The following is a 21,706-nucleotide window of genomic DNA, read 5'->3' as shown; positions in this document are numbered from 1 at the left end:
CAGCCAGGGCTACACAGAGAAACCCTGTCTCGAAAAACCAAAAAAAAAAAAAAAAAAAGAACTTCATTTTTTAAAAATTGTTTTTACATTCTCTTTGCTCATAGCCCAGGCTAGCCGCCTGCCTCACCCTCCCAAGTGCTGGGGTTACGTGAGTGTGCCACCCATGCCTGGGTTATTTCTAGTCATTTAAAATTTTTATTTATTCATAAAACAGAGATTTGAAGATTGGGTTTATTATTTTTTTCAATTTTTTATTAGATATTTTCTTCATTTACATTTCAAATGCTATCCCGAAAGTCCCCTATACCCTCTCCCCACCCTGCTCCCCTGGGTTTATTATTTATTTTGAAAGATCTTATTTTTTATTTATGTGTCTGCTGAGGCCAGAAGAAGACATCAGCTCCCTTAGAGAAAGGGTTACAGGATGAGAGCTGTCTCATATGTGTGCTGGGAGCCAAGCTTTTCTGGAAGAGCGGATGGGTTCTTAACTGCTGATTCATCTCACTAGGCCCTCTCTTTATTATTAAAAAGCAAAAAATTTAAACTTCATTGCTATTCAGCAAAAGAGTCTATGTCCGAGTATATCGTTTAAAAATATATCTTTGGGTTACGAAAGAAACTTCCTGTGATAGGGGCACAATAAAGGGAGCTTGGAGACTCTCATCTGAGGCTCCCAACTACAATGAGCAGCAGGTCTCGGTGTTGGCAGAGACAGATGTGTAGAAGCTGAGCAGGTAGATACAAACAGAGCAGATTAAAAGAGCGGTGACGTTGACTTGGCCACAGGATCATCAGGTGGATGACTGAAAACAACATTAGCCAGGCACTAGCCTGCCAATGTGCTTCTTACCATGAGAGCTCCCAACTTTCGTTCAGATAGCTGATCCCCAAGGAGAAGCAACCAATGCGCCATACTGTTGGAAATCATTCTACAATTTGTTCCTAGTCAATATTTGTTTGAAAGTTTCAGTTTCTATAGTGTGAGCGGGAGGGAGGGCCAGGACCTCTTTCTTCCCCTCGGAGACCAGCTTTTGTTCCTTTGTTTGGTTTGGGTTGTCAGAGTTTAGAGAGAGGTTAGGTGGCTCTGACAGTTTGCTTTGGAAACCACATCCCAGAGGGCTCAGAGACACGCCCTGTTACTTGGAGACTGAAGAGGAGCAGCAGGCGGGGCCGAAGGGTGGGCGGAGCCACTAGTGGAGGGGCCGGTAGGAGGAGGAGCCTTTGATGGAGGGGCGGGGCCCTAGAGCGTAGGTGGTTATTGGTAGTGGTCAGGGTCCCCGGCGCGGGGGCGGAGTGGGCGTGGCCTGGGCGCGCCTGCGCAGTCCACTCTACTCGGCCGGCGAAGGAGACGCGCTAGAGTAAAGATGGAAGACTTCCAGGCCTCCGAGGAGGTAACCTCGGGTTGGGCCGTGGGAGGGAGGGTGGCGGCGGAGATATGGGTGTGGCGGGGCCCGGTCTGGGAAGACACAGCGTCTGCTCACGGCCACCTGGCCCGAGGCTGATGAGCCTAGGTGGCGGTTCCCAGCGGCCACTCCGCGTCTTTCCCGCGTGGGCGGTGCCCGCAGTCCGCGGAGACGGCGCCGAGCTGGTGTCTCGGTGGGGTTCACGGCGTCGGTAGGATGACATCACTCCACCCCTTCCGCATTGCTGCAGACCCCAGCCGGGACCGAGGTTGGGAAAGGAGGCATCCTGCTGTGGCATGTATAGTGACACAGGCGCACAGGGCCAGCTCCGGGTGACCGCAGTGGGGGTCTGCTGCCCAGACTGTCCGTCTGCCAAGGACCGACATGCGAACAGAACCTGCCTTTGTCTCGGTGCCGCACCTTGTCCTTCAGTGCGACGCTCCCTCCCACCCAGGCCACAGCGACTGGGTACATTTCATTTCAGTTTACGATAGTAACGGAATCTCTCATTCTTGTGGGGGAAGAATGCAATGCCTCTTAGTGCCCTAGCCACTCGCCTTGATGATATGTTGTCTAAATGTTTTTCCCTTCGTGCTAACATGCATCTGAGAAACAGCTGAATGGACGCCCGTTAAAGAATAGTTGCTCATTTTCTTCCTGAATAATCTTTGTTGAAACTCAATAAAATCCCACACAATTTGTCAAAAACAATAATAATAAAACCCTAACACTTCCTCTTTTGACATTTCTAACGTGTCAACTAAGGATATTCTGAGGGAAGAGTAAGACATTTGCATTTATCAGAAACTTTCAGTTTTGGTCTATTTTCCCAACACACTTTTCGGCAGTCAGGATCATTCAGTTTGAACGTTGGTGGAACACAAGACAAGACTCAAGCCACGATTCAGAAGCAGCAGCACAGGGGATGTTTGGCCAGACAGCGATCTCATGTATGGCTGAAGACTGGCTTTTATGGTAGTCACAGCCAGCTATGGCCATGTGAAGAGGTAGCCCCGACAACCACGTTCTAATTCCAGCTTGTACATGTAGATCGGCTGAAGTGAAGTGTCCAGACAGTGGTCTGTGTGTTACACAGTGTCAGCAGCAGGAGGACGGAAGCTCTCCATTGTTTACCCAGCAGCCCTCTCAGCTGAGTCTTTTCTACCTGCCTCTAGCTCCCCAGGTTTCCCTCAGCTCATTTCCCTTTCTGGTAGCAGCTGGCAGTGCTCCCTGATTTCAATATAATTTCTCTTCCGTTATTTTCTTACTCTAACTGTATGGGATGTGACACTAGGGCTTTGCTTTGTGGCTTAGGATCACTGTAGTCACTTAGGAAGAGCCTTTCAGTCGACTTACCCTGGAGGGTCACCACATTTTCACTCTTTCAGTGATTTCGGCTTTGTTTCCAACTGACTTCTTAGAGGGTCTAGCCAGGGAAATGGCTTTGGGTGGTCAATTCTCATTCTCCTGAAGAGGAAGGGGAGATACTCAATACTAGAACAGGGCAGGGTCCACTGTGGTCTGCAGTAAGGGAAGTCTGTTCCAAACAGGACTGAGTGACTGCCGAGGGGGCCGTGCTATCCTATCCAGGGCCTGTCCAGGGCTAAGGCTATCCAGGGCCTGTCCAGGGTTAAGGCTATCCCAGAACTTGGAATAGTTCATTTGTCCTCATGTAAGAAGCATACGGCAGGCCAGTGTTTTCAGGAAACCCTCACACCCTCAAATCCACTATTGTGTTAAGAGGAGACTAAGAAAACTACTTCGGGCATCACCTTGTTGCTGGCAGCCCTCAAGTCAGCCGATGCTTCGTCCTGAAGTAGTTCATTGGGGTTAAGAAAATGATGGGCACACATGAGCCTTTTACGTGTTAAACATCTGAGTCAGTAGCTTTACAGTGGTGACTTACGCTGCTTCAGCTGCTTTGTATGGCAGTGGAGTGGCTCTGAATATGGCACCTGCACTGGCTAATGGTGCTGACAGCCAGCTGCAGGGGAAGGAGAGACAGGATTCTAGTTTGAAGTGACACCTGGCTTGCAGTGTGACACTCAGCTGCTTCACACCTCTGGGCTCTGAGGTTCATCTGCACAGTCGACAGCCTGATTTCTAAGTCACGTTCAGTATCTCATTGTGTGCTCATTGATGCTCTGCAGAAAGCTCTTTTAAACCAAACTTACCTACATTTTCTTCCTTCACAGACTGCATTTGTTGTTGATGAAGTGAGCAACATTGTAAAGGAGGTAAGAGGAAACACGCTTGTTTTCCAGGCGTTTGGTTGATACTGTGTGTCTTAGAGTTACGATTACTGTGATTTAACACCATGACCACAGCAATTTGAGGAAGAAAGAAGGGTTTATTCTGCTTACACTTCCACATCACAGTTCATCACCAAAGGAAGTCAGGACAGGAACTCAAACAGGGCAGGAACCTGGAGGCAGGAGCCGATGCAGAGACCATGGAGGGTCCTGCTTACTGGCTTGCTCCTCATGGTTTGCTCAGCCAGGACAAGCCTAGGGATGGCACAACCCACCCTAGGCCAGGCCCTTCCCAGTCAATCCTTAATTAAGAAAATGTCTTATGGGCTGGAGAGATAGCTCAGCAGTTAAGAACACTGACTGCTCTTCCAGAGGTCCTGAGTTCAATTCCCAGCAACCACATGGTGGCTCACAACCGCCTGTAATGGGATTAGAAGTCCTCTTCTGGTGTGTCTGAAGGCAGCTACAGTGGACTCACAACATAAAGCAAATAAATAAATAAATCATTAAAAATTTTATTTAAAAGAAAGAGGAAATGTCTTACAACTGCAGTTTCATAATTGCGGTTGCCTCCTGCCAGTGACTTGAGCTTGTGTCAGGCTGACAGAAAAGGAGCCAGCATAGCATGTATGAAGGAAAACGCTATGTGAATTAAAATGGAAAAATCTCAAGAGCTGTTGAGCTTTCTGTGTTTTGACATTTCAAACATTTTTACATTATATCTAAGTAAAATGACTCCTATATTACATAAATTAATAACCTGAATCAAGAAGTCTTAAGTGGCGTTAGAAAGTGTCGAGGCAGATTCTGTAACCTTGCAGCATGAAGACTCGTGATGCATGCATAAATGTCTCCAGTGCTTGTGAAGAAGAGCAGCTGCAGAGAAAATCTAACAACGTCTATAACTCAGGACCTGAGATACAGCTCGGGGTTATTCATAGGTTTTTCTTACATTTTAAAGTACATTATTGATAGCAATCATAGTACTTCTCTTAAACAAGGTGGACAACAGGCCCAGGGAATTGGACACTGTGGGAGTGTCTGGCCGCAGCAGAGCTTAGGAAGGAAGGGTTTATTTTGGCTCACCGTTGGAAGGGAGACAGTCCACCATGGTGGCAGGACTGTGAGGTCACCATGCATCTTTATGTCTGGGAAGAATTGTCTAGATTAGGCTAGCTGAGGTAAAGACCCACCCAGAATGTGGACGAACTGTTCCACAGGCAGGGAGGGCCCCAATCTGAAGCCAAAGGAGAAAGTGTGCTTAGCCCAGCAGTCCTGACTGCAGCTGTGATCAGCTGCCTCAAACCCAGGACTCTCCCACCATCATGGACTGGGAGCTAGAACCCATTTGAGGTTCCCTGAAGTAATTTTGGATCGACTACAATATAAGATTTTTGATGCCCATTATTGAAGTCAATAATGCTAGAGTATTAAAGAACCACATTCTGTTTTGTGAGAAGTATTCACAATCAAAATGATTTTCTCACTTTTATGTACATTACATTGTTCAACATCCAGTGTGACTTTTCTGGTGCTTTGCAGGGAGTGTAAGTTTGCCTTTTATTGTTTCTTCCATGCAGTGTTTCCAGTGGAACAGGTGGGAAGCAGAAAGGTGGATTAAACCAGAACTGGCAGGAATAGAGTGGGTTTGTTAGGGCTGAGTTTTGCCTCCTATCTCCGCATCCACTTACTCTGCGTTGCTAGGCAGCAGGTGGCTGGAAGTGCACATCAGCAGTCCATAGGGAAGCATGAGGTGACAGCATTTTTGCCCTGGCTGTAGGTTTGTTCTGTCCTCAAGCTGTTTAAAAAAAAGTATTAGGTAGTTGGGATGAGTAGATCCAAAATTAGTTTTCCTTTCTCCCTAAACACTGGACTTCATAGCGCACAGAGGGGGTTGCTCTTCCTCCTTTGACAGTCTTCATGTCTAGCCTTACCTTTACTAAAGCCAGTCCTCAGCCTAGAGTGGGCAGGCGGGACAGAGGAGCTGGGTCAGAGCCCCAAGTCTGGAGGTGGAAGCCACAGTGTATCTATCCCTCAAACGCTGTTGCTGCCCTCAGCGTGGAGTGTGTGGCCCACTCCTTCACCATGTGCAGTGAGGGCCCCTGTGTCTGCCTTGTCTGTAGGTAATCATGAAACCTTCTTTTCTAGGCTTCCAGAAGGTTAGCAGGGGTGGGGAGGGAACTGTTCAGAGCCACACTGGCATCTGGGAGAGAGGATACTGGAGAAAGACACAGGGTGTCACTGATATTACAGGGACAGGACAGTGAGCTGTGCTATCCATGAGCCCTGGAATTCAGGGGGAACACTGCTGTAAGCTCCAGTGTTAAAGGTTCAGTTATCTGGAAAGTGTGGTACAACACAACCCACACAACGAGGCCACAAGTACTACAAGACTGGGCAGGTTGTACAAACATCCAATAAAATGTCATCTAACATACACACATTGTATGTTTTATGGTTTGGCTAAAATGACTAGTATATGTGTAAGAAACTGGCAAAATAAAATATTTTTTCTGCCTCAATAAGAAAAAGTGTTGACTGTTAGAAATGAACAGCAGCACAAACATTCAGTCCATTGTTCAGTGGAACTGTTGAGCCCAGCTGACAGGTTCTATAGAGCACACATCTACAGGCTGTGTAAAGCTCCTCAACATGGGATGCAGTGTAATGCTGCTTAGCAGAAGCCACACACGTAGAGGAGCCCTTGACTGAGCAGAAGCTCGCATCTCCTGAGAGTTCTGTCATGGCCCATCATGTCGCTGACTGGTGAGTGGGTTCTCTCCATGACCTCTTGTGCTTTTTTCCCCCTAGGCTATAGAAAGCGCCATCGGTGGTAATGCCTACCAGCACAGCAAAGTCAACCAGTGGACCACTAATGTTGTAGAACAGACTTTGAGCCAACTCACCAAACTGGGGAAACCATTTAAATACATTGGTAATGGATTTTCGTCTTGTGTATTTTGATAGAGGTTCTCTAAATACTGATCTGAGGTGTGTCTGGTGCTGGAAGAAAGGTCACTTAGCAATTGGTTGTCGAACTTCCAAGAAAGTTTCTCCAGGACCAGGTCCCTTGGGTAGTAAATGTACCATGCGCCTTGCATGTCAGGCTAATGCCAGTGTCTCAGGGATTATGTCACAAGAGTTCACAGGATGTCTGATCAGACATGTGGAGAACATGTTAAGAGAAAGGAAATAGGTAGTTTGTCAAAGTGAGACAGCACAGTCTGCCCCTTATATTGTGACTTTTTCTAACACGTTTGTTTAATTTAAGTGACCTGTGTGATCATGCAGAAGAACGGTGCTGGGTTACACACCGCAAGTTCCTGCTTCTGGGACAGCTCCACAGACGGTAGGACTCTCACCTTCCTAGGCAATGTTATTTTGCCCATAGCTCCGTTTTTGGTGATCTGCAGCGCTAAGCAGTGTTTTGAAGAGCACACTTAGATGTTTCAACATCAATGCATTTCTGTAAGTCACCATTGCCTGGGGAGTGGTGCACATGCCATCTCTGTGAGTTTGAGGCCAGCCTGGACTACACAGTGAGGTCCTATCTAAAAACAAACAAAATCTCAAAACATTTTGGGGGCACTTGCCCATTTATAAGTAAAATTAGGCAATAAAGTCCCTCTCTGTATGTCAGGCATGCAGTGCAGTGCTGGCATGGTGGGACCCGAATCTCTTGGGCTGCCTCATTTCCTGTGCCTGTCTCTGTCCCCCACAGGAAGCTGCACAGTCCGATGGGAGAACAAGACCATGTACTGCATCGTTAGTGCCTTCGGACTGTCCATCTGACCACCTTGCCAGCCTCAGCCTCGTGGTCCCAGCGTTTCCAGTCCATCTTAACCACCAGCTATGTTGGACAAACCCCTTCCTCCTAAGTTGTTCTGTGGCACTCTCAAAAAAACCAAATGACTCCCCAGTCACAGGAACCACATGACTTCAGCCAGATTAGCAGCCACCTGTCATCTGAGACAGGCAGTACCACTTGTCTTAACTGTCTTCTCCAAGGTGCTAAACACTCAAGTCTGCTGGTGGAAACAGCTCTACTTTCTGAAATGATTCAGATACACTAACTTTCCATACTTTATACTTTATTAGAATAATAAATTATTCAAAATTAAAGTTTTTGTGTTCCTTGTAGCCTGGAGCATCACCCGAGAATGAGGTTGAGAAGGGAGAAGGTTGCTTTTAGCCTTCTGCATGCTGACATACGTGTATACCTGAGCTGATGGTCAGACTCAGGACAGTACACAGCCAGCTTTGCAGGTCATGCTTGAAGTCACGGGCCTGTTTCTTACTGTGATGGCGAAACCTGCTGACATTGGCAGAGCTGAAGAGAGGCCACAGACCTCACGGGCGGGTAGGTACTTGTGACATGTGGCCTCTCGCAGAGATCTAGAAAAATGGCCGGTCTGGGGAAATGGGCTACATCAGTTTAGCTCTGTTTAATTTTTTAATTACATTCGTGTGTGTGAGAACGAGTAAGCATGCGTCCCATGGCACACCTGTGGAGTTCAGAGGTCAAAGGCAGTTTGTGGGACTTGGCTCTTTCTCCACCACTGGGTCCCAGGAACGAACTTAGGTAGTCAGGGTTGGTGGCAAGCCCCTCTACCTGCTATACCAGCTCACTGGCCCACCAGTTTACTTTTGTTGCACTCACTGACAGCCTCAGGTGGCACAAACCAGGAAGCAAAAAGAACAGGAGGAAAGCTTTCCCTAGCAATCTGGTAAACATGTCTGCCCTCTCAGTAGAGGGCGAGATGAACGCCTTGGTCCTCCAGGATGGGAATAGGCCACTTCACCTGTAGGACAGGAACCTAGCCATGTTGCAATCCTACATTCCTAGTTCCTGCTTCCTGGACGTGACGGTTGTGCAAGCCAGTAAGCTCTGACCTACACATGCTTGGCCCAGCGCTGTTCATCTGCTGCTTTCAGACCTAGGCTCTTGGAATTTTAGTAGCAGCAGCTACATATTTAGAATTTTACAGCTTACAGAATGCTTTCAGAATTGCTGTGTTCTTAACAATGCTTAGCTTGGGTATCACAAAGGGCCCACAGTTTATCCAGTTAATTTCAAGTCATAAATCCTAGTGAGAAGGGACCCCAACAGACTAGGTTGTTGGCCGCTCTGGGGTGCTCCTTGTAGGCCACCTAAGACACTATGATTGGCATTACCACTTGGTGTGTGTCTGAAGGAGTGCACACTCATGCATGGTCTGGTGTGTGCCCAGTTCCAGCATATTTCCTGAGATGGGGTCTCTCACTGAACCTGGAGCACACTGTTTGAGCTAAATTTGCTGGCCACCAAACCAGTGGGATACATCTGTCTCTGCTCCGTTTTCCCAGCCCTGGGGTTACAGACACACACCACTGTGCCCGCTTTTACATGGATGCTGCAGCTCTAAACTTGGGCCCTCATTCTCACATTTATAATCCACTGACCTGTCTCCCCGATATCCCTGGCTGAAGAGCCTTGCTGTGGTCTTCTTTCTAAAGCATTCATATAAAAAGCTAGTAATACATAAAGGATTAAAAATTAGAAATATAGTAACATCGTTGAACAAGAGACAGTGTCAGAATGAAGCTGATATGGTTTGTTATGGATGAGAAATGTCCCCTACCCGTGTGTGATGGTTTGAATATGCCTGGCCCAGGGAGTGGCACTGTTAGAAGGTGTGGCCCTGTTGGAGTATCTGTATCACTGTGGGTGTGGGCTTTAAGACCCTCATTCTATCTGCCTGGAAGCCAGTATTCTGCTAGGATCCTTCAGATGAAGATGTAGAACTCTCAGCTCTGTCTGCACCATGTCTGCCTGGATGCTGCTATGCTCCTGCCTTGATGATAATGGGCTGAACCTCTGAACCTGTAAGCCAGCCCCAATTAAATGTTGTCCTTATAAGAGTTGCCTTGGTCATGGTGTCTGTTCACAGCAGTAAATCCCTAAGACAAGGTGTGTGTTAAACACATGCTCTTCATCTGGCAGTGACATTTGGGGATGATCTGGGAACTTGGAGGTGGAGCTTGCTGAAGGAGGGTTCTCTAGAGTCACAGAACATACAGATAGTCTCTATATAGTAAAAGAATTTATTGATGACTTACAGTCTGCAGCCCAATTCCCAACAATGGTTCAGTCACAGCTGTGAATGGAAGTCCAAGGATCTAGCAGTTATTCAGTCTCACACAGCAAGCAGGCAAAGGAGCAAGAGCAAGACTCCCTTCTTCCCATGTCCTTACAGCAAGTATCCCTAGTACCCACTGCCTCTGCCTTGTTCTGGTCCCTTCCTGTCATTCTGCTTTGAGTCCTGGCTACCAGGAGGTGAGTGACTTGGCCACACTCTGTAGGCACTGTGTTCCTCATCCCGGGCTTATGGTGGAGGGAGCCAGCCATGGACCGGTGAGCTAAAGTGACTCTCTCCTCCTGTGAGGTTTTCACCAGATCTCGGTCACAGCAACAAAAAATCTCATACAAAATCTCAAAATGTGAGTTTTATTGAGTTTTTCATAAATAAGCATTTATTCCTTGACTGACTGTTCAGACAACACTGGTGCACTGATGGTCCAAACAGTGTTCCTTCTGGACTTAGAGGCTAGTGTTTTTATTTAACAGATATTTACAGACATTTGTAAAAAGGTAGTTTTCAGGAGCAGAAAATCCCTCTGTGTCACACAATGGAATTAATCTGTTCTGTGTCACAGGACAGATCACAGAATGGTAGCACCTAGCAGCACCCGAGCCACCAAGAGAAACATTCAGCAAGGCTTCTGACGACATCCATTTTCCTTTGGCCTGAAAAAAAAAAAGAAAAAAGAGCCACATCTCCCCAACCCCCAAAGATCTAACCACTAAGGCAAACGCTCAAATATACAATACATATCAAGCCTCATAGCTGTTCCTCATGGAGGGACTTAGTTCTCTCTTTTGTGGGTGCTTGTGTTTTCCTATAAAGATTAGTAACCATATTTGAACCTGTTTATCCTAACTGTGCCTTCAATGGTTCAGCACTCGAGGCTGGTGAGATTTGCTTTATAAACTGCCCATCTGCAGGCTGGCTTTACATACCTAAACTTACTTCAGTCTGTAACTGTACAGAGAGCGCCTCACGAGCCTCTTCTCTAGCCTTTCAAACGGGGCTTGAAGGCACCAAGTCACTGCTGCAATGATTTGACAATAAATCAAGCAGATTGCTATCCACAGGGATAATGAAGCTCTCACCGGGAATCTGGGAGCCATCATCTTCCAGGTTCCCCTGGATTGGACCAATATAAAAAATACCCCAAAGTCAGTAGGATTCAAACCGTTACCCTGAAAGAACTAGTCAGCCCTTTGAACTTATAATTTAAGTTTACAAAATTTTAATCCCCTCAGAACAAAACAGTCGTCTGGTTACTATCAAAAGTCCCAGCGGAGTTTAGTGTTAACCTCACCCCTGAGCTCCTGCCTACACACTGAAGTCTTAGTTCTGTAAGCAGAGCTTTGCACAGCATCTAATACATGATGCACACGACACTAGGAGTGCTGCTTTGTAATTCATATTTCCACAGAAAAAAAATATTCCCTTAGTTTTACGGACACTAGGATCAGTTTATAATTATACTATAGGGCAGTTTTTAAAAGTTCTGAAGTCTGTACCTAAATGCTTAAAATATCTTACACTGACTGATAAATAGTGTTATAAACCATGGAGACTTATTTATAATGATGAAAACATGTAAACTCTCACATATTAGAACATCTTGGGGTCAGCACAAGCCAGCGGCCATAAGATGGCAGCTGCAGGGCTCCACTGCAAGGGAAGGGCTGCTAACAAACACCCTGCCGGTGTCTCCCCACAGACTCAGTGATCACAGCAAGTGCAAAACTCATGTAAACCCGTTACCTCGCAATGAGTTTCCATTCCAATGTTCATAGTTACAAGTTGTTTTGTTAAAAAAAAAAAAACCCACTGCACATGGAATCCATATTAAAGTATGACGTTTAAGAAGACAGGCAGGATGAACCTCTTCCATCCCTGGAGTCAGTCCGGCCCACACGGACAGTAACCTGCAGCTCAGAGCCGAAATCTGAGTCGGCGCACAGACCAAGGAGCATAGTGTTGTTGCCTGAAGAGGGATCTACCGGAACTGGGCCTCTGGATTTGCCAAGACAGAGGCAGGCAGGATGCTACCTTCACCAGGTGTTCGCAGAGACGCTGTGTGGGGAAACTGAGGATCGGGAAGGAAGGCGGTGGCCCTGAGGACTTCCAATGCTGAACTTCAGTGCGGGTGACATCCGTTTTCCACAGAGCCACACTCCAAACCCAGAACAACCTTGGGGCGAGTCCCTTCATCTGCAGCTGTCTCTATAGCCATTCAAAATGTCTTACTTTCTCTTTACTTTAGTTCCTAATGTTAAAACAGAAAGTCTTTCTGGCAATAAAGAATTTCTAATTACAGTTGTATTTCATGTAGCTTTGATTAAAAAAAAAAAATAATAGAGCTCTCCGGGGGTTTCACACTCAGTGAAGATGCAGAATTTTTGGTCGGGAAGGGCCTCCTCATTTTCCACCTCCAGCACAGGGAGACCCAATCCTAACTGTACACAGACTCTTGAAGAGCACCATGACACAGGACCTTGCCCACAGCGCTACTGGCCTGTAGCTGCCTGGGCTTCCTCCAGGCTATCAGCCCACTCTGGACTCAACTTCGATAGCAATTCTGCTGGGGGGTGGGGGTGAGGGGGTGGCAATGATGGACGGGAACCTGGCCACCTGCCATTCCTGAAAATGATATTGTATGTGGCTCACCAAACACAATCAAAGCCTCACTGCAGATGTTTGAGTCAGCATACTGACCCCACCATGTGCTGGAAAAGATGGAGGCAGATCGCCCACCTGAGGCAGGCACAGCTTAGACTTCCCTTGAGGGTAGGGCACTCAAGAACGATGCCACAGAGAGGAAAGAGTCATCGCTGCCACGCTGGGACCTTGATCATCAGGCCTCCCACAGACTCAATTGCTTTTTAAAAAGGAAAGAAAAAGTACATAATTCTTTTTATTAAAAATGGGTAACTTCTCCTCATGACTGCATATGGGCTCCATCGCACCTGATGTCGATGTACAGGATATGCCTTTGAATTCTCTACCAGGCAGCCCCTCTTCTTAAATAGTGGGGTTGCCCCCACAGCAAACTCCACCCCACATTTCAATCCATTTGGGTTTTCTTTTAAAAATATGTAAACAAATAAGGAACAGGAAACCTTTGCTTACAGAGGAGTCCAGACACAAACGGATAGAAGGGGCCAGAATGCGTCACTCAGGCAGGCCTCTGGCCCCCTGCTGTCCCATCTGCTGCCCGGGGCTCAGTCACTGTCCGACTCTTCCCTACACTTGGCACGGATGGCCTGGCCGTTCTGCAGGGGCATTTCTTCATAGTCACTCCTGTGGTAAAAGAGACCTGTGACCCTCGGCCACTCTGGCAGCTCTTCTCTGTACATGCACATGCGTGTGGCAGTCAGAGGTCTGCATCGGTGTCTTCCTCAATGGCTTACCTCCTCAGGGTTTGAGACAGGGTTGCTCACAGGACCCGGAGCTCACTGATTCTGCTTGGGTGGCTGCCTGGGAGCCCTAGAAGCCTTCCGTTCCCACCTCCCAATGCTGGGGTTACAGGCATGTACCACGGGGTCTGGCTTGTGCTGTTTTATGAGTCAGGGTCTCACTATGTAGCCTTGGCTGGCCTTGAACTCATAAAGATCCACCTGCTTCTGTTTCCTAAGTGCTGGGATTAAAGGCATATACGACCACACCCAGCTCAGAACCTGGCATTTTATGTGGGTGCTCATGCGTAAGTCACTCTACAGCCACCATCTTGTAGCCCTTGGCTGCCTCTTTGCCTTCATACCGACAGCTATCCTGGAGGAACTCACCTCATGGTCTCCCTCTTAGGGTCAACTAAAAGCCCATTCTCTCCAACTTGACTCTCAGCACCCCAGAATAGTTGTGTAGTTACCACACCCTGCAGGCATTCTGCAAAACGGAATGCTACTAAATCCACATGAGGGACACAGAACTAAGCCATTAACAGTCTCCTGCCATGGAGATAGCTTTCAAATACTGCGAGTGAGGACACATGCAGAGCCAGGCGGGCTGCGCGAGGTGATGGCGACTTACCCATAAATCACATCATCATCAGAGTCGTTCAACATGGAAAACGCAGGGTTATCCTTCAGCTGGGACTCTGAAAGACAACCAAAGCCTTTTTAATGAAAGCATTTTGTGTTATTAGTCTAGGGGGGAGTCTGATGGATCCCAAGCCCCGTATGGACTTGGCCGAGGCATTCTGTGAGATTGCATACTATGGTTCCAAACACCATTTAGCTGCCTTTTGCCTCTGTCCTAACAGAAGGCGCACTGAGTCGCAGTGCCCTACACCTGGGGAACACCTGAGCCAGTGCGACCCAGAGCCACCGTGACTTACCGTACAGGGCATTCTTCGATGGAGAGTACACAAAGGCCAGCGTGTACAAGTAAAAGTTCAACAGGCCATAGAAAGACAGGAATTCCGCTGGTGTTGACGGTCAAGGGAGAAGCATGGGTTTGGACACACAAGCCCTTTGCCTCCCATTCCCTGGCAGCCCTTTCCAGGATAAACCAGATGGGGGTCCACAGCCCAGATGCCATAAGGGACCCTCAGGGGCTTAGTGCCGTCTAGGTTTATGACTCCTGAAGAACAGGAGGGATTGAGGTTTGCTGACATAAGAAATGCAAACCTGAAGTGTCCTTACCTCTTCCACACTACAGATCCCGGAGCACCTAACAGCTGGAGCTCAGTCACAAGGGATACAGCAGAAGCCCCATTCATCCCAACACACCTGCTTTCCATCAACCTGACCTCAGACAGTGAAGGCAAGAGGAACAAGCTATGGACCGGATGTGGGCATGGCAGAATCAATCAGAGCTTCAGCGCTGTATGAGCCTTCCCACAGACTCAAGCTGACACCATGGTGATGCTGGCACCTCGCTACACCTGAATGAAGCTTAGAAGGTGCTGTCAGCACCCAGGACTCCAATCCCTGGCTGGTCCAAGGTGTGCGCTCAGGATGTCTGTCTGTCTGAGGGAGTCAACAGCTCTGGACTGACTGGGGATTTGAGTCTGCAACTGTTCAGTTTCTCAGGAGTGCCCACGAGAAGCAAGCAGCAGGGCACTGAGAATGGTCTAGTGTGGTCATCCTTTTGGATTCAGGCTGTGCAGTGACTCAGCCCTGCTGTGTGTCAGTCTCCTACCTCAGAAGGAGGACGGATGAAACTCACCCTTCCCAGGGCCAACAGGAAGCCAAGGAGGGCAAGGCATGCTTGAGGCCTGCTGAACACAGGTCAAAAGGGGCTGACTGATCCCCCTCATAAAAGTCTAAGGCTAAGGTGCTAGCCATGAACACAGGGTGGCTCCAAGGCCCAGTTCTCCGAGACAAGGATATAGTTCTGGTAGTGAGCCGACAGTTCTGCTACGAAGTTGTCCTGCAACACTTGTGCTCCAAACCGTAGGTAGAGGATGACGATGCTGAAAGAGAAGGGGGAGCCACCATGTAGAAACACAGAAGGGCTTACCTCAGTAAGACTTAACAGGAAACTTCTATACTTCTATATGCACACTATCTGACACCCCACCCCCAGTCATTTTTGCTCCAGGGAAAAGCAAAACAAACAAACCAATGCAACCAAAGAGGAGCGTAGGCCTACGCTGGGCAGCTTTAGCTTTTAGGGAGTAGAGATCAAGTCTAACCAAGTTGTCTCTTAGAACATAGTCCAGCAAACACTGCCTGGGGGAGGGCTTTGTGGATGGCTGCCACCTGCCCCAACAGTGGCTTCTCCTTGATGCCTGCTGACTGCTCCCACAGGGCCCTGTCCTCAGCACCAAAAAGGTCTCTAGGCACAGGCACCCCTCAGGAAACTTCACAATTGACTGTGAATGTGCAGGGTTTGGTTAAATGTGGGTTAACATGCCTCACACGCCTGGGCATTTATGATGGAATGTTTGTAACCAAGGCCATTCTAGCTTCCTCCCCACATCCCCTGAGTCAGGGTTTCTCTGTGTAGCCCTGGCTGTCCTGGAGCTTGCTCTGTCGACCAGGCTGGCCTCGAACTCAGATCAACCTGCCTCTGCTTCTGCCTCTGCCTCTGCCTCTGCCTCTGCCTCTGCCTCTGCCTCCGGAGTGTGGGGATTAAAGGCGTGCGCCAGCACCATCCGGCTGTTGTATAACTGATCAGGAGCTGCGGCTCCATTGACTCACGTGTTTTGATGATTGTCCCATAGGGAGTGGCATTATTAGGTGTGACCTTGTTAGAGGAAGCCCAGGCTCAGTGGTACACAGTTCTTTTCCTGATGCCTGTGGTACAACTCTGAGATGTACAACTCTCAGCTCCTTCTCCTGTACCACGTCTGCCGCATGCTGCCATGCTGCTGCCACACAATAATGGACTAGACCTCAGAACTGTAAGCCAACCCCAGCTAAAGGTTTTCCTTTGTAAGAGTTGTAGTGGTCATGGTGTCTAATCACAGCAACAAAACCCTAAGACACCAGAGCTCAGACTTTGTGGATATGTGTGGCCACAGACACCCTGAATTAACTCCATGCAAGGAGATAACAGGGAGAATGGAAAAGCAGTGTTAAGTCATCATGAAGTCCTGGGGCTGTGGAGAGGCTTGAGGCCCATCATGTCGCCTCGAGGACGTGAGTTCAGGTGCCTGGCACGTAGGTAAAAGCTGGGAGTGTGGGAGTGGCAGAGGGCATCTGTAAGCATTGGGAAGTGAGCTGGGGCATGCAGACACTGAGACTGTCAGATAGCTAGCCTAACCTATTAGTGAGCTCCGGGTCCAGAGAAAGACAGAGAGCTGAGCTAACAAAATAGCTCAGCAGGTTACGATGCCTGTGGCCAAGCCCGACAACCTGAGAGCTGTCTCTGGATCACACATGGAGGAGTGAGCAGAGAACTGACTCCTGCACCTTCTCCTCTGACCTCCACATACACTTGTACCATCCCAACACACACATTAGTTAACATTAAACGTGGAAAATGGAAAAGGAAGCTACTCATGTTAACCCTCTAGCTCCAGACACACACATGCATGCACGCCCAGACACATAATGCATGCACATCCAGATACGCACACATGCACGCACACCCAAGCACACTCAGGCGCACACATACATGAACCCCACATACATGAACCCCCCCGCCCCCACACACACCCTCCCACAGTGAAGTCTTACCTAATAACAAGCACTACAAAGGTCAACGCAGTCAAAAACTTTAACCTGAGATCTGAAAAAAGAAGAAGATGCAAATTCCACTTCACCTCAGAGTTTGACACACAAAAACAAAATCAAAAACAAAAACCAGTCCACCCCTGGGCAGGCCCTCACCCTTGCATGCTCTAAGTCTGTTCTACTGTGGCTGGGAAAGGCTACGTACAGCAGGGCCAACACAGTGATTTCTGGCGAAGGCCTCTCAATCGTGTGGCTCGCCCCGGTGAAAGACAGTGTTATTAATTATCCTTACAGGTCCTGAGCAGCTCACATAGCTCTGTGGCACCAGGGGCCACTGAATTCTACTTTAAAGGGTTCTCTCCAAACTGCTAATCCTTCTTGAGGAATCTCATGGCTTCCTAGGGCCAAGGGCTTCTGGGGGTGTGGGCCCTGGTGCCCTATGCTTCCCAGCATGGCACTCACCCACGTAAGGCATATGACGGAGCTCGGAGCATGCTCGCACTATCAAGAATAGAAGGTATAAAATGTACACAGCAGCCACCACCATGAAGAAGACCTTCATGCCCTGGAAAAAAGGAGGTGGGTGAGGTTGAGACTAGGCTTTCGTGTGTCCTCTAGCACCCCCACAGCCGTCAGCCCAGAGCCTTGGGTCACCCACACTGCCACAGCATCAGGAAGGGCCCCTCAAGCATGGGCACCTCATGTCACGATCACATAGACGCAAGCACCTCTGCCTGGCCTAGAACCCAAGGCCAGAGTGTGCTGAGCAATTGCTAGCGGCTGATGACTTTGCCTGGGGTGGGGCCTGACCCTTGTGCTACTGAGGACAAAGGTCATGCCAACGAGGGCTGGACCCAGCTGGTCCTCATACAAGTCCTTGACTGTTCTGGGCCTCAGAGTTCCTGAGAAAGGAGGGGCTGAATGGAATGTTCTATGAGACCTAAAGCCTGGGAGCATTCCCTTCCAGTCTGAGAATGGGAAATCCCTTGCTGAGGGTCAGAGGTCAGAGGCTCTGGTGAGAGCAGGTTCTAGATGATGTGTGTCCTCCTCACTGAGCCCGCCTGCCTACGAGGCTCCCGTGGGTAGGAGTGTCTACACCTTTCCTCATCTCTCTGAAGCAGAGCCCCTCTCTCATGGTCACAGCATCGAGATTGGGCCTGCAGGTCAAAGATCAGGGTTCAGCTCCTGCCGTGGAAGAACCCTCAGTCTGGCTGTTTCCTCATGGGGGGGGGGGGGGGGCAACACAGCTGTTCCCCCACCCAGCAGTCTTTGATCCCTGCTGTATCCTTCAGTAAAGGGCGTGGGCTGCCCTCTGTTCTTAGGCCCTTGAAGCTATATCCCAGACAGCCTGGCTGGGAAGGGAAGGGCTCGCTGACAATTCAGGATGCAGCCCTGTCTGCGACATTTGGCCAAGAGCTCTACATGCCTTGTGTGATGAAAGAGATTCCATTACTGCCCCATTTCACAGATGAAGAAACGTAAGGGGCTTAGTCTCCAGTTGGACCTGTAGTGGCCTGGGCTGCCTACCCTTGCAGTCTAGCTCCTAACTCTGCAGCCTTCCTTCCTGCCTCAGTTTCCCACAGAAATGATGAACCAGGCCAGACAAACACAAAGGCAAGAGCAGACTAGTCTGTCACTAATTCCTCTAAATGTTGGACTTTCGCTGACCACAGGCTGACTCTTCCTCAACCCAGCCTCCACCCAGAAAACCCCTTTGAAGCTCTGCCCTGCCTACAGCTGGCTCCAAGCTCCCCACCCCGCAGTACTGACCCCCCTTTCTGAGCTAAGCTCCTCCTAGGACACCCCACTCTGGCCCCTCACCCCGGAGTCTTCCTCCTCTGGTTCCCCCAGTACCTAGCAAGACCAGCGTTCTCCCTCAGTCTATCGCCCTCACTGTGTGGCAAGGACTTGAGCAAGTGAGCTATCTCCCCAGATACCCCATTCCTGAACTTTCTATATTCCTATCTAAACAGCCATTTAGAAGCTTGTGCCAACAGTGTGACTAACATTACAAAACCAGGCACTTCATAAAAGAAGATCAGCACGTCTGGAGTCCTCACGGATGCTGCTTACCTGGAAGTTTCCGGTGTCAACCCGGTACTGGTACATGGGGTCATTTAATTCATTAAATCTAAAGGGTGATGTTGAAAATACAGATTAATAAGAGCGCTTACTCTACACTTCACACTTTCTCCGACTTGGGTTTATCTTTCATTTGGTTTTTTTTTTGCTTGTATAGTACTTGCTATAACCACTGGAGGATTTTAAAACAGCAATCCTGTATTATACATTGAGAAAGCATCCAGCACTAAGCCGGCAAGGGCACACACCTACTGTGTCCATCCTCACCAGTGTGGCGAAGGGGCAGGTTATTTATCCCTTATGTAGCTAAGGCTGATCTTTTGCTTTTTACATTGTGTTTCTGTGAGTGCTGTGTGCACATGAGTGCAGGTGACGGTGGAGCCCAGAGCTGTAGGCTCCCCTGGAGGAGCCATAGGTGGTTCTAAGCCACCTGACATGGGAGTTGGGAGTACACTTGAGTCCTCTGGAAGAGTACGCGTAATGGAGCCATCTCTCCAGCCCCAGGGGCTATTTCAATGGCATACCCAGACATGTGAGATAGACGAAGGCAAAGCAAGCAAAATAGATAATAAGTAACTATAAAGTGCATGAGCTTAAATGTCAGAATTAACATTGGCATGGGACCTGAGCTGCAGGGAAGTAAGTGGCATGTGGCAGGGATGCCGCAGAATTCGTCAGGCCACGGTGGCACGAAAGGCACATGAAAAGCCACAGACCAACCACGCTGGTCAGGGGCTGAGTAGGGTCTCTGAGGATCTGGGCAGTGATACACAGGCCTGGAAGCAGTTAGTCACAGGAAGGGATGTGGGTCTAACTAGGATCACGGCAGTTTAAGCAGGGTCAAGCCTGAAGCTCTGCAAGGATCAGAGCGTCTGAGGCGCATGAGGGGATTGCAGCATGTCTGCTGTCCCAGCAAACCGAGTCATTTCTTGCTGAAGAAGGCTAAGATGACACAGGCGTTGTCACTTTCTACTTAGGTTAGAAGACCCTTTTAGTGCAAGCCACACAAGCCCAGCCCAATTCCTTGGATCCAGCTATGTGACTGTGCTGGGCAGATGCTGTCATCTGGGTGAGACGGCAGGGCAGGCAGACCCAGCCTGCCCTCTGTCGTCAGCACTTTCCAGGGCTGATGTTTCACACCCAGAAGTGTTGCGTTACTCACGTCTGCCATATTCCCAGCGTGACAGAAGCCAGCCACAGCAGTCCAACGATGAAGAACTTAGGCAAATAGAAAGTTAAACATTTTCTTTCTCCCTAGAAAAAAAACAGTAGGAAAAAAGTAAGATAGACAGCAAACAGTGTCTTACTCTAACAGAATACATGCAGAAACCCCAAATGCTTCCACACAGCTTGTCCCTGCTATGCAGTGTGGGCCAGAGACGGTCTCGTGGGACCACATTCTGAAGCTCTGTCTGTCTGCTTACCTGGACCCGTATCCCATGATACACGCACAGCCAGAAGAGCAGCAGGGCACACAGGAACAGAGACTGGAAGAAGTCGTCCAGCATCCCTGGGAACCAGCTATTCACCAAGAAGGAGAGTGGGAAGAAAGGGTCTGGAAGGGAGAAGGCAGAACACTGTCAAGACCACCGGAGGCTGCTAAACAACAGAGCCCCCGGCCACTCTCAAGCTTAGGGCTCAATATCAAGATTTCCCCTGGTCAGAGCTCAAGGGCAGGTAGCAAACCATTTTGTTTTCTGGATGTCTGAAAGGCACAGAACAGATTGCAACAGTGATCCTAACAGAGAGCCATCTGCCCCTGTGTCAGCTCCTCCTGCAGCCCGAGAATCTCCCGCACTGCAGCAAAGGCCTTTTGGAATGGGGACAGAGGAAGAGACAGAGCACGGGCACCTCAGCCAAGTTCCAAGACTGCTGAGCCTGCAGCTCGTGGAAGCTCTCATGACCGAGGCAGTTCATGTCTCTTCAGGATCCAAGCATCTGCCGTGGCCTGCGTGACATGGGGCCCAGGAAGAGCACCACGACATACTCCCCCAGGGACTCCCCTCGGGCACTGCTGGGGACTCTGGGACCAGGCCACCCTTTACAATGCCTGCCAGCTCACAATCCGAGCGGGAAAGATTGGAGATAAAGACGGCACCCACCATTGTAGAGCAGCAGCAGGGCCAGGAGGACAGACATCCACTTCTGCTCGATGCCCCAGTCCCTCATGGAGAACTTGCGCAGGGAATGTACAAACAGGCACTGCAAAGCAAACAGCCATTGACTGCCTGCTGGGCCCCAGCAGGGTGAGTCTCACCAGGTCAGGGAGGTACCAGGCAGGATCCACTGGGCCAGTCACTGCTTAAAATGACTAACGAGGTCCCATCAGTGATAGTGACAGCCAAAACAAAAATGGGATTGTTGCATGTGGCCACAGGTGACAGGGGTCGCACCCTTGCGTTTCGGCTTGGGCTGAGAGGCAAAGGCATGCCACCCAGAGGCATGTATGCTCTCAAACAGCTCCACATGTGTGCAGAGCCCTTGGGAGGAAGTTCTGTAAACAGCTCTCACACACTGTTCAGTGTGTTATATGTAGGGCGGTTACCCTTTCTCCTTGTCATCTAACATAGACTAATAATCTCCTGCCTGTTCTTCTCCCAGCACAGGTTGTCTACTGAGATTCAGGCCTCTTCCCCATTTAAGAACATATTTAGGGCTGTGTGCATCAATCTTTAGGCCCCAGGAGAACCCACACACCAGGTAGCTCTCAAAAAAAAAAAAAAAAAAAA

General features: G+C 49.0%; 2 protein-coding genes across 3 annotated transcripts in view; one reads left to right on the top strand and one right to left on the bottom strand.

Annotated features, from left to right (window-relative positions):
* Positions 1 to 1,220: 1,220 nt before the first annotated feature.
* Dynlt1 (dynein light chain Tctex-type 1) lies at positions 1,221 to 7,777 on the top strand. The gene is made up of 5 exons (XM_021149132.1): positions 1,221 to 1,391; positions 3,599 to 3,640; positions 6,467 to 6,590; positions 6,927 to 7,004; positions 7,377 to 7,777. The coding sequence occupies exons 1-5, from the start codon at positions 1,365 to 1,367 to the stop codon at positions 7,445 to 7,447; spliced, it is 342 nt and encodes a 113-aa protein (XP_021004791.1). The 5' UTR covers positions 1,221 to 1,364; the 3' UTR covers positions 7,448 to 7,777.
* Positions 7,778 to 10,121: 2,344 nt separating this feature from the next.
* The window catches only part of Tmem181 (transmembrane protein 181), a 50,707-nt gene continuing 39,122 nt past the window's right edge, over positions 10,122 to 21,706 (bottom strand). For both annotated transcript variants that reach the window (XM_029471511.1, XM_021186192.1), the window contains exons 8-17: positions 21,080 to 21,179; positions 20,402 to 20,532; positions 20,140 to 20,231; positions 18,969 to 19,026; positions 17,358 to 17,460; positions 16,899 to 16,950; positions 15,105 to 15,187; positions 14,108 to 14,197; positions 13,801 to 13,867; positions 10,122 to 13,071 (exon numbers count right to left, since the gene is read on the bottom strand). In XM_029471511.1, the coding sequence (XP_029327371.1) occupies positions 12,993 to 13,071; positions 13,801 to 13,867; positions 14,108 to 14,197; positions 15,105 to 15,187; positions 16,899 to 16,950; positions 17,358 to 17,460; positions 18,969 to 19,026; positions 20,140 to 20,231; positions 20,402 to 20,532; positions 21,080 to 21,179 (855 nt within the window). In that variant the 3' untranslated portion in view covers positions 10,122 to 12,992. The remainder of the gene's footprint in view (positions 13,072 to 13,800; positions 13,868 to 14,107; positions 14,198 to 15,104; positions 15,188 to 16,898; positions 16,951 to 17,357; positions 17,461 to 18,968; positions 19,027 to 20,139; positions 20,232 to 20,401; positions 20,533 to 21,079; positions 21,180 to 21,706) is intronic.

This window comes from Mus caroli, chromosome 17 (assembly GCF_900094665.2).
Source record: "Mus caroli chromosome 17, CAROLI_EIJ_v1.1, whole genome shotgun sequence".
NCBI lineage: Eukaryota > Metazoa > Chordata > Mammalia > Rodentia > Muridae > Mus > Mus caroli.
The sequence above is the reverse complement of the archived record's forward strand: the minus strand, read 5'-3'. Positions and strand labels throughout refer to the sequence as shown.